Source organism: Primulina eburnea, chromosome 9 (assembly GCF_022965805.1).
Source record: "Primulina eburnea isolate SZY01 chromosome 9, ASM2296580v1, whole genome shotgun sequence".
NCBI lineage: Eukaryota > Viridiplantae > Streptophyta > Magnoliopsida > Lamiales > Gesneriaceae > Primulina > Primulina eburnea.
The window spans coordinates 29,531,312-29,544,017 of record NC_133109.1 but is presented as its reverse complement, the minus strand read 5'-3'; the positions used below and the strand labels follow the sequence as shown (position 1 = coordinate 29,544,017).

General features: G+C 36.0%; 1 protein-coding gene and 1 pseudogene across 1 annotated transcript; one reads left to right on the top strand and one right to left on the bottom strand.

Annotated features, from left to right (window-relative positions):
• Nucleotides 1–4,321: 4,321 nt before the first annotated feature.
• Nucleotides 4,322–6,733, top strand: LOC140840514 (uncharacterized protein At5g39865-like). The gene has a single exon (XM_073207697.1). The coding sequence runs from the start codon at nucleotides 5,212–5,214 to the stop codon at nucleotides 6,556–6,558; it is 1,347 nt and encodes a 448-aa protein (XP_073063798.1). The 5' UTR covers nucleotides 4,322–5,211; the 3' UTR covers nucleotides 6,559–6,733.
• A 3,763-nt stretch (nucleotides 6,734–10,496) lies between these two features.
• Nucleotides 10,497–12,344, bottom strand: LOC140841514 (signal recognition particle 19 kDa protein-like; annotated as a pseudogene).
• Between the last annotated feature and the right edge of the window lie 362 nt (nucleotides 12,345–12,706).

The following is a 12,706-nucleotide window of genomic DNA, read 5'->3' as shown; positions in this document are numbered from 1 at the left end:
TGAACAAGCAAATATAGACCTGGCCTTGGGCGGTCAGTTCGAGTGTGGGTCGGACCAGATGAGTTAGGTGCTGTGAATCGGGTTTACTTGTGTCCAAACGCAATGAAAATTTTAAATTTTGACATTCAAATTTATTGTTTGAGTACTCGTATGGTTTTAATTAACATTCATAGGGTGTTTGAAACTTTTACTGAAATATTCATTTGCCTCCAACTATTTCGGGATTAGCGGAGATTGCTCTTGATGTATTCCCTATGATCTTTCTTCGAGGCTCCTTTCTTCAATCTTTCTATCAAGTTTAGGACTTATATTGTTCCTCTTCTAAGTTGTAATAGAAATTTAGAAGGATTTTACGTTGAGATAGAAGAAAGGGTTGACAGCTCAGATCTTCAATTGATATGAAGTTGCCGAAAACAAGGAGAGTGAGGGAAGGTGTTTTCGAAAATCCCTTGGCTTGGAGGCTAGGGTTTCGAAATTATGAGTGGAATAACTCTCCTTAACCCTAAACCCAATACACACATATAAGCTTAGGACCCAATACTTGAATTAAATATTTGAGTTTAATCAATTAATTATTCTAGTCCAACTAGTTTAATTAATTAACTAATCTTTTAAAATCTAATTGATAACCTTAATAATTTGTATGTTGATATTGTACTCCTACAAGCCCATTATACATACACTCATTACATTTAATTTAAATTCTTTATAAATTCAACATTTGAATTTAATTTAACTATAAATTCAACTCCTTGAATTTATTTCTCGATGTTTTCTGTAAATTCAACTCTTTGAATTTATTATCTCAACATAGACAAAATAACCCAGTCCTTGTGGTCGTGGGTTCACAACTCTTTATGATTCAGGACATAATCATTTACTCAGGCTTGTCCTAATTTGCCACATTCTATGTATCAACAATTGATTATAAGAATGCCAGAAATTATATTTCTGATTAAACTCATCAAATCATAGTAAGAGCGTTTAGTTGCCTCGCCTCATGATTCCTTATGTATCACTTGATAGTGCCTGCAAGAACCAGTCGGTTATGATTAACGTACAGCACGATCCATTCATCTCATATATCCTGATCGAATCTTTGTTCATCGAGGGTTGCATAAGATTCAATAACTATGTGACACATCTTTGAGAATAAATAGTGGCATCTCATGTACAATTGGAGAATTCATTCCCTAACGTATATCTCATACTCTGGCCAAATATTCCATGCACTATTATTTTATCAGATCACACACGATATCCACACCTGTAGGTGAGCGATGAATTCCAGACTACAATGCACTGGATCCTACATGTGTCGCAACTGTAATCAATCTTGCCACCTGATGACCCTTCTGGAGTCGGTAAACGAGTCAAAGCATAGCCTTAGCATATAGAGCCTCAGTGTTGTCCCGGTCGTAAGGACTAATGGTGTACAATCATAACCACAGACTTATCCTATCGATGAATGATAACCACTTGAAATGTCCTAGGGGGATAGTTCGGTACAATCATCATATGACTACTCATCTGCGTGTTTGAACATCTTTATACCCTTACTAAGAAACGCAGTACACAGCATCACAAATGATAGTCTCACGCTCAAGCGACCTTTATCCATGTTTTAGGTGGCTGAATCGACTAGGAACGAATTTAGATTATACAGTGTTTACAAATGAGTTTCAACATCGGAGTACGATTCATTTGTATTAAAGTATAATTAAGGTCTTTATCTATGTGGATCACATGTGTACAGATAAAGAAATAATAAACCATGAAATAATGCATTATATTAAAATAAAGATTGTTTATTACAATCGAATCAATATATTTTCTAGCCAATAGTTGGCTTACATGACATCTACTCTAATATTAAAGGTAGGTAAAAATCTATATCCTTAATTTAATGAATAAAAATTAAGCAAAGAAATTGTTGGGTGCAATAATTGTCTCTGCTTGGTAGAGCAATCGAACCGTGGTGCTTGTGCTGATGTGCGGTTTAAAAGATTTGAATTGCATCATTACCACCAGCAGCCAGCTATAGGTTTTGGTAAAGCGGCAAACGCTCGGTCCTACAATTGATATCAGAGCCAAGGTCACGGGTTCGATTCTCATTGATTGCAAAGAGAGTAGGGAGATTGTTAGGTGCAATAATTGTCTCTGCTTGGTAGAGCGATCGAACCATAGTGCTTGTGCTACTATGCGGTTTAAAAGATTTGAATTGCAGCATTACCATCAACTATAGTTTTGGTAAAATGACAAGCCGCCAGTCCTAAATAAATTAACAAAGTTCAAACCCAAACTCAAAAGCACGAAAAAGAATTACGTGGAAATTTACAGGAAGCGTGACCAGGGCTGGCAAGAACCATGTTTTCTCGCCCCTTTACATCACGATTCACAACTAACCTAATACACTTCAGAAAGCTCCAACGACATAAATATAATTATTCAATTAATGTGGCTACCTAATCATTTCATATTTGTCTCAAGAGTATCAAAACACCATATTAAATATTCAATTTATTATTACAAGAAAATCACCTTTTTTGACCGCCGTAAGTATGTGCTAATTCTCCCTGCATAAATATTTTATACATTATGAAATTCTTGTCCTCCACTCCCCTAAAACAATTAATTTATACATTGCGAATCATTGGAGATTGACACTAAAACATTATTTGAATTCAGACATTATATTATACTAATAAAGTCCTAAGTTTTATTTGAAATAAAATCCCTATATCTCGTGAATAAATATCGCACGGAAAAATCTATATGCGATATCCTCTTCACCAATTATCTCATCTTTACCTATGAATTAAAAAATATTTTCCTAGCATAATCGTATTCGGTGATGTCAAAATATACACAAAAATTCTTTTGAGACTGTCTCACATAATTGATTTGTGAGATATATCTCTAACACGATCTGGAATTACTTCATCCAATATATAATAAGTGATCGTTGTCGCATATGATCGAGTCATTTTCCGTTATCATTCATTGTATAATCCAAATTCAATATTTTTCAATATTTATTACTCGTATTTTAAAGATGATTTGGTACGACACATATTGAAGAAAAAATGTAAATACATTAAAAAAAATATATTGGATTTAGCTATGGTTTAGAACTTTGGAAGATGTTCACTTTGAATGGAAAGAAACAACACATATTTATTGTCATATATTATAACAAATGTAAAAAATTCTTGTCAAAAAAAAAAAAAACAAATGTAAAAAATTAAGGGGAAATTGCATATACTACCCCCGTGATATCCCGAGTTGGCATAAATCCCCTCGTGAAAAATTTATCATCTAAAATCTCCCTGTGTTTTTTAATGTCCAGCTCACGCCCCCTCGCCAGTATGGTTTATACGACACGCGCGTAAAGTTGCGAATTGTCATTGTTTTATGAGGTTTTTTGTCTAAAATGCCCTCGTTCGATATAGAAATAGAAGACCTCTTCTTCTTCTTCATTTCTCGATTTCTGCATTTTCTCCTTTTAAAAACCCAAGATTGATCCAAAATTATGAATCCAAATGTTGAGGTAAGATATCCCCAAGGTCTGCCACCACCAAAACCCAAGAAGTGTCTCGCTTATTAGAAGAACCTCTAGAGCCTCCACCGCCGAACGAAGTGGACCCTTGAACAGGAGCGGGAGCACACGAATTAGCACTCGGTGGGCCCCACCCATTCCCATGTATTGCACCTTGAACTGCCGGAGCAACCCAAACGGGGCCCAGAGAACCTGCACCTGTCCTGGAACATTAGCCCCTGCATTTCCAGTGGGAGCAAGCCAGCCGGAATTTGTGTTGACTGTGGGTTGGATAGGTGGTCCCATGTACATATTTGAGTTTGCCGGTGCTGGATTCCCCCATCCCATGCTAGCGTTCGCATGTGGAGTACCCCAGCCAGTGTTGGTAGCATCGAGCACGGCAGGAGGATATATATTTGGTTGAATACTTTGAGCTGGTCTCTGATATTCAGGTTGAGCTGCAGCATAGGTATTTAAATTTGAGAAATTTGCTGCATAATTCTGCAAGTTCGGAGCAACCCAACCATAATTAGGAGGCGGAGGCTGAAATTGAAATAATTGAACTTATTATTTAAGGAGGGATATTTTGGACAATAAAAAATTTTGTTTGACTAAAAGCATGGTTGGCATGCGTGAGCTGGACATTAAAAAACACAGGGAGTTTTTAGATGATAAATTTTTCACGAGGAGATTTATGCCAACTCGGGATATCACGGGGGTAGTATATGCAATTTCCCCAAAAATTAATTTTTCAAGTTTGAATATGCCATAATGTTCGTGCGTGCGCACTCCTGCGTACATATGTGCGGAGTTTGAGCCACTCAAGCAATAATTCCCGCAGTCGCCGACTTCTTTCTTCCCCTCCATAACTTTTTTGCGCATACAATAATAATACATTAATTCACACTACCCATTAAAAGCTAGCGTAACATATTTCCATTCCTAAACAAGAGTTTTCAGTTTTCGAATTTGCTGTTGTGTGCCGCTCATTCCGATTTGAAATCCTTTCTTGAATGTTTTCTTGTAAAGTTTGATCCATTTCCAAGTTTTATTAAAACTTAAAAGAAAAGGGAAGAAAGAGAGATTTTGGTGAAGCAAAAGCTAGTGAAAAGGGTCCTTTTTTCCCTCTGTAATCGTGCTCTTGTTTTATTCTTTCTCCATATTCAAATTTGCTGTGAAAGAGTTGCGGGTGTCAGCTTTCTGTTCTTGAAATCAGGGATCGTTTTTATCCAAAGGTTGTCGTTTTGTTAATCTTCCACCAACCGTTTGGATTTTGGTGTCTTTATCTGACAGATGATTTTACGGGCTTCGAGTTGGTGTTCTTTGAAGAATCCGTCACCCAGTGCCCTGTTTTGCAGAGAGTTTTACACCCAATTTTCAGTTTTTGTCGAACTATGTTATTAGCTATTGTAATATTTTAGAGAAGCAGGCAAAAATTGTTCCCAATTATTTATTGCTAGATTTCTGTATTTTTTTCAATCTTGGAATCCCCAAGCAAATCCATTTTGATTACAGCTCTGTCATTTGAGAGTGTTCCGCTAGTCCACTCCAATTCCTTCTCTGCCCCGACGCTCGAGGTGCTTTACATGTACTATCGTGTGTGTTTGTGCGTGTACATTTCGTAAAAGTTTGTGTTTTTGCCTGGCTTTGGTGTTGATTGTTCAATCTGGAAAATGGGTTGTGCTTCGTCCAAAGAAAAAGTATGCCATAATTGCAAGGCGCCGTATTCGCCCGAAAGGCGGAGCTACTCGATTCACTCGCGCCGCCATTCTCGAGGGACGGGGGATAGCTACCATGTGGTGGCTCTTACTTCATCCACATTGGGTTCTTTGAGGCTTGATCCGTCGATTCGGGATCATATTATCGATGACAATGGCGACGACAATGTTTATTCGGATCAAGATCACAGTGTTGATGATGTTAAGTCAGTGTCTGAAAGTAGGGGAATTGATAGAGAAAAGGCAACCAGAGAGCAATTTGAAATGGGGATGATTGAGGCCAAGACTTGGTCTAAAATGATCGACGGGAAAATCCCGAAGATCGTCCCTAGAACTCCCATTAGAACCCCTCCCGGTGAGCCGGAGACGATCAATGCTTGGGAAATGATGGAGGGCCTTGAGGACAACAGTCCTCTTAGGTCGGGTAATAAGTTTCGTAGCTTTTCGTTTCACCTTCCGTTTAACTCTAGTTTATCTTTTATTTATGATCGACCAACTCACGAAAAAGTGAAGGAGAAAGGTGATGCTTCGCCTGAGCCAATGTGGTTAGATTTGGCCGATAGTGATTCCAATTCTAACTCCAACTCCAACTCGAACTCGAATTCGAACTCGAACGATACTTCAATAGTATCTGAATTTGATCCTGAAGTGATCGCTTCATTTAGAAAGGCACTAGAAGAGCAGCTCCCACGTGAAAATCCATTTTACCTCCACCCATTAGGTTGTGCATTGGAAGCATCAGACGAGAAGGATTCGAATAGCGTTGGCTTGGGTAACAAGTTCGTGCAACGTGGTACAGACAAGGCGATTGTGTATTTTACGAGCCTAAGAGGCGTGAGAAAGACATACGAGGATTGCTGTCATGTTCGAATGATTTTGAAGGGATTAGGCATCAAGATTGATGAGAGAGACGTATCCATGGATTCAGGGTTCAAGGAGGAGTTGAAAGAATTGTTAGGGGACAGATACGGTGGCTGTGGCTTGCCGAGAATTTTCATCGGCACAAATTATATCGGTGGGGCTGAGGAAATACGGCAGTTGCACGAGGAGGGGAAGCTCGAAAAAATACTCGAAAGGTGTGAAATTGTAGATGATAGGGGGGGAGGAGGTAATGGGAGTGGTAACATTTGTGCAGCTTGTGGAGATGTAAGATTCGTGCCATGTGAGACATGTTCGGGGAGCTGTAAAATATACTACGAGGCCGATTACGACGAAGACGGAGTCGAGCACGAATGTGGTTTTCATAAATGTCCTGATTGCAATGAAAATGGGCTTATACGATGTCCGATCTGTTGTGATTGAGTTTCAAATGGTTTGAAAGCTCCACAGCCGTGATTTCTTGTACAGAAATTGGTGGTTTGCTGAGGAATGCGTGTAAGAAAAAGTTTTTGTCTTGTACACTTTTGTTTTCTTCTTAGCAAAGATCTGCTATAGTGTTTGACATGTTTGTTCCAAGACACTTGAATTTGATGCTCAAGTTTTGTTTTTTTTTTTTTTTTTTTTTTTTTAGCTACTCGTCACTCGATTGAATAAATTTTGGACCAATATTTACTCAAAATTATAAACCTACGAAAATAACAATTGAAGTCCACTTTTTTTTTTTAAATGGTTATTTCGATTAATTTTATTTTAAAAAAAATAATTCGAATTGAATATAATAAACTGTCTTTTAAAATTGAAAAACGTATTTTTTTTTGAATTAATCGATTTATAATTTCTGAATTAATCTTATTCAGTTGATCATTACAGTTTAACCGAAATTTTGTAATACTCTCTTGTTATATATAGTATTATTTTTAAAAAAAAATAATTAAGAATATATCCAAGAAACCCGTACTGGGTAGCACGTCAAAGTTGAAGACAGACGGGGTGGGGGGCATTGAAGGGTGATATGTCGGCTTGAATCATTGGTGCATGTGTTTGTGGACAGTATCAGAGGCAGCCTGTAAATGATTTCCGAGTGTTCCGATCGACCATCTCTTCTTATAATCAGTTACCTGAAAAACACGAACAAGATGGTCGTCGAAAGGGTGCGGGACGTTTCTGATGAAAAATCTGCGATGCTTAAGTTAGAGACTATATATCATGGACATTTATGTGATGTCTGGATTAGTAAGATGTTTGTCAAATTTGGCTGTAAATTTTGCCGAAAGACATGAAATTTTATGTATTCGGACAAGTAGGATCGCCTATAAAAAGGTGTTTCCTCTCATCATTCAAAGCATCACAGCACCCTTTTCTAAACTCATTTATCTCATCTCATATATTTTAATGCTATTTTTATAATAGATGTGAGGTGTTTGTTCTCTAGAGAGCATATGTTCTCTTTGTAAACACAGTAACTGGTTGTATATTATAAAATATTATAGTTGAATTTTTTTCATTACTCTAATAATTTTAGAGGTTTTTTCCATGTAAATCTCGGTATCCAGTTTTATGTTTTATTTTCATATCATTATCTCAAGATGTCACATTTGGGACCAACACTACTGACAAGCTTTTAGGCGAATGAGAACCGATCGAAACTATACAGTTAAGGTAATTTTAAAATCTTGATATGTACTACACATACCAACAAGGTGTGTGATACTCTTTTCCCACATCTTAAAAATGAAAGATTTAAAATGAGTTTATAATAGCTTAGAATGGACTTCTATAGCAATTTGGGTTAATCATTTTCGTAAAGCGAGGACGAATACGTAGCAATTTGGGTTAATCATTTTCGTAAAGCGAGGACGAATACGGAGTAGTTGCTATAGAAGCCCATTGTGCAGTCACGCAGACGCGGGCCTGGGCTCGGGGAGTGACAAGGTGCGTCAGTTAAGCATGTTTTATTTGGATAATTCAGAGAAGGATGACGCGTGAGAAGTTTTTCAAGATGCATGTGACTGAGGATATAAAGAAAACAAATCATGTCGGTAAAATAAGGTCAATCATGAAATTGAGACGTTACAAATTATGTAGGCAAAATATACAAGTGAAAGGTTAAGAAAGATTTAGTATTAGTTTAATCACATCGGGGTGTTTAGAAATTAATCTCTTTCCACTTCATTTTAAATTGTGATATGATTATTGCAATAATTGCGTGATATTTCTGTATCAATCCTTAAATTTTTATTTCAATACAGACACCCAAAAGTTTCTTTTGTGGTCTTATTAAACATCATCCATCATTAATTGGAATCCGCAGCAGTGAGTCATTTTACACGCAATTGAACTTGTATCATATGCAACTCTAACTCAAAATCTGGTACATTTTCCTCGTAAGATACATTAAAGTCCAACGATGCACCCATGTAATTAAAGGGATTCCAATAAATGAACAATTAAGCCCCTTCACTCATTTTGATCATCCCAAAATAGTTTCACAAAAAAATTTGTTAGACAGAATGAAAAAATATTATTTTTTATGCCAAACATATTGCTTATTATTGTAAATATAAGAAGTGTTGATTCGTCGTCTCACAAAAAACTTACAACGTAACGAAATGATATTCATTTTATCGTCGTATTCAGGCGAAATAATCTAAAGGGATGTGACAAATGGTAGGTTCGAGGAATTGATTGACGATCTTTATGATGCAAACTTCACGATAAGGAAACTATGTATTAGAGGGGCCTCCGATTTTTCAATGAATATAATATATGAAATCAAGAGAAACTTCGTGTGCCAAATTTATGGGCTCTTCGTATTTCATTCATCATCACTCGATTATTGACATTAAAAAATAAATAAATTGTGTCGTTTTAGAAAAAATAATTTTATATTGAGGAAACATAAACTTATTCCAACAAATTTTGTACATTTTGTTCGTTTTCTCCTCAATTTCAATCGAACATAATACCTATATACTTTACTATGTCAAAGTTCTATCCAAATTTGACTAAATACGAAAAAGACGATTACCGATCGATCAACGTCGTCGTCGGAGATAGATTTGAAATACATCGATCACCAGTTAGGGCTGGCATACCAACCTTCATTACTCAATTTACTAATTTATATTTTATTTTTATACTTCCACAATAGAAATATTTTATTTAGAATAATAACATGTATATATCTTTTTTATTCAGAAAATGTATTCTGCTTAATATTTTACACAAAGATTGTTCTAGTAACCTGGCATGGGCATGGCTGGCCAACCACCCGACATTGAATGGAAATTACACTGTCCCGTTTTAGGTTCCACCACCTCATCAAATGCTGCATTAGCCATAACTTCTGAAAATATCTCCAATAATAAAATTCGTGTTTGATGCAAGAATAGAACCAAAAATTATTGCGCATAGGATTTATTTATTTATTTTTGGCATTTGGCCGACATTATTACAATGACAAATGGTTGGAGATGTGTGTGCGCGCGAGAGTATGGAATTTTGGGTTGATGTGCATAATTATATTATTACTATTTAGATAAGTTCATGTAACTTAATTTAATTGTAATGGATGATAGACTCACAGTAATAACATGTTCGTCCATACGGGTTTTCTTTATTGGTATCAGAGTCAAATGTTGTTAGTTGTCCTACATCGGTTGGATAAAATACCCGGGAGTTGTATATATGGTATTGGACAATCCTCCCTCCTTGAGCTGGCTTTTGGAGTTGAGTTAAGTTGAAGTTCCAATCTTAACATGGTATCAGAACTCAGGTTCTAGCGTTACGTGTTGGACTGCCCATAGTTGGGTCACCCATTCTGCCCATAGTTGAGTCATTTGTAAACTTCACGTTCCCGATATTCATTCATGGACGTGAGGGAGGTGTGTTAATTATCCCACATCGGTTGGATAAAATATCTGAGAACCTTCCCCCTTGAGCTAGCTTTTGCGGTTTAGTTAGGTTCAAATCTTAACAAATGTCTTATACAATAATTGTTCTTAAAAAATAATTAACCATTAAAAAAAATAAAATATGAATATAGTGCTCTTACACTTGGTCACGAAGTAATAGTTCTAATACAATTTATACATTCGACAAATGCTAAAAAAATATTCCTTCATAAATCTTAATTTAAAGTTATCTAAACTAATTAAAAATCTGTTCAAGCCCTCAACCTTATCCATTCAGCAAATTTGAATTCAAAGTTATCTATTTTCGATACAATTTTACCTCAAAACATAGAAGATAGGACAAAAAAATGGGAGAGAAGATGTCTGTTCCTAGAAGCTTAGCAAAACATATAAACTTTGTTTGTATCCATACGAATCAGCCTAGATATGTTAAGCCCAAACAGTAACTGTGAGGAAGTTCTTGAACACAATTTTATGCTCTCTAGTTCATATAAAAAACTGAGAAAGTGCATACTCTAGGAAACAACTTATGGTCATTTCGCAAATTCGAACACAATTTTGTGCTCTTCTCTAGTTCATACACAAAATCGAGAATCGTGTACTATAGGAGATAACAGATGGTCATTTCGCTAAATTGAAACTATCGTTTCTTCTTTCCACACCCTTCCCAGATTTGGAAGTACCACCTGTAGTGGCAGAGGCAGGCTCTAGTTTTTTAGTTCGACCAGGATGTCTAGGTACTAGTTCTGCGACGTGAAGCATAAGCTCTTTCCCTGCAATATCTCAAAATTAATGAGATGTAGATGAATAATCATAAAGCCAGGCATGGGTTGAGTTCTGCGGCTAAAGAAATGTTACAATTGAAGTATCTCATGACATGCACAGATGGGTGGCTATTGGTCGCCTACAGTGGTATGATTCCTATGTACAAGGTCAAGGGGTTACTACGTTCTCTAAATGCATCATGTGGTACAGTTGGAGACTGACAACAGTTTCTCATCTCAAAAATTTATTCTCTTGCATTTACAACAAGGAGCAGCACAACGCATCTCACTCTAACATACAAAACCAGGTACCGCCAAAAAACAGAAAATGAGAGTAGAATAACCCTTTAAAGAACATATTCCTGTCTGAATTCCATAAGCCACTGTTAGAAACCTAAGTACACTGGGCCTGAATTAGTTTAGAATGTGGTATTGTAATGAACTCAAGTGCATTCAGCCTAGTTTAGTTCGACAGACAAATCATCTTTCAAGATAAAATAATTTTTTGAAGAATTTCTTAATGCCCAGTTTCTGTTTATCGAACAAAATTTACCAAAATCGACACGTGTTTACAACATTGGTTCTTCAAATCTATATGTTAAGCATGGTAAGTGAGACATGAAAATGTGAAAATTTTCAATTGACACGAACATGTTTGGATAAAAAAATGCAAACATAAGTTTCTGTAGAAATTACAAATTTAGTTTGGTTCTTCATTAAGCAAAAAGTTAACCTACTTCAAATGCAACATAACTTATCATTCAAAGAATTTGTAAAAGATGAACTGCAACACAAAAAACATAGTGTACAGTTTCCTAAACAACATGCGTAGTTAACAACCGACTGCATAAAACCAACATTTATCTTACCATACTAACTCGAGATCACAAAAACCTAAACACCACTTAATCATTATTCGAACTGAGAAATACGTAATATGGAAAACAATTTATGCAAACTGAGGGAAAAAATCATCAATCAATCACTCCAATAAATGGCAGGATTGCAGACACTCCCATCTTCCCTCTTCAACAAAACCCTCACTCTCCCTCTTTGCATAAAATCGCGTGGATAGGCCTTGTCCGCCTAAATTTATTTAAAATATAAAATCAATTCAAATCAACAGAAATAAAGACACACACCACAATAAAATCACCTCGATTGCACAGGGGAGTTTGATTCTATCGTAAATCTCCGAACAGGTTGGATTTTCAATTTTCATATGATTTGCTAGCGTTGATTCTACCCTCCTCGGCTAAGGTTTTCTTCGAATTAATGCAAACTGGGTAGAGAACGACCCACTTTTTTATATTCTGTACATTTACATCCATAATCCCTATATTTAAACATCATAAAACGAGCAGATTCATCGATCCATAACAGAATAACCTATAATTAAATCCAAAAAAAAATTCTCTCTAGATTAGAGAAAAACAGATAACCCAGAACGAAAAATATAGATAAAATTGCAAAAATTTAACAACGGATCATTGAAAGGAAAAAAAAGATAATTACCAGACAATTTTCTTTAACAACGGATCATTGAAAGAAAAAGAAGAGAGAATTACCAGACAATTTTCCGTCTTCGTCTTCGCGATTTCAGCTAATCTGCTCGACTCAACTGTTGCGAGAACAGATAAGCGGGCTTGTACAAAGGAATAATGGGTCCAAATATCACTTGATGTCATGAGCCCAAGTTCGGCCCAATTACTTATATGCAAAATATATCATATCGTTTACGGTTATCCTTAGATTAATGTATTTCAACATTCTAAATTTATGATTTCGAATTATTTAACTTATTTTCATAATAAAATTCAAGGAAATTTAAAATCTTCTATGTAGAAATTTAAAATTTTCAATAGTAACGGTCGTGTATTTCAAATATCACTC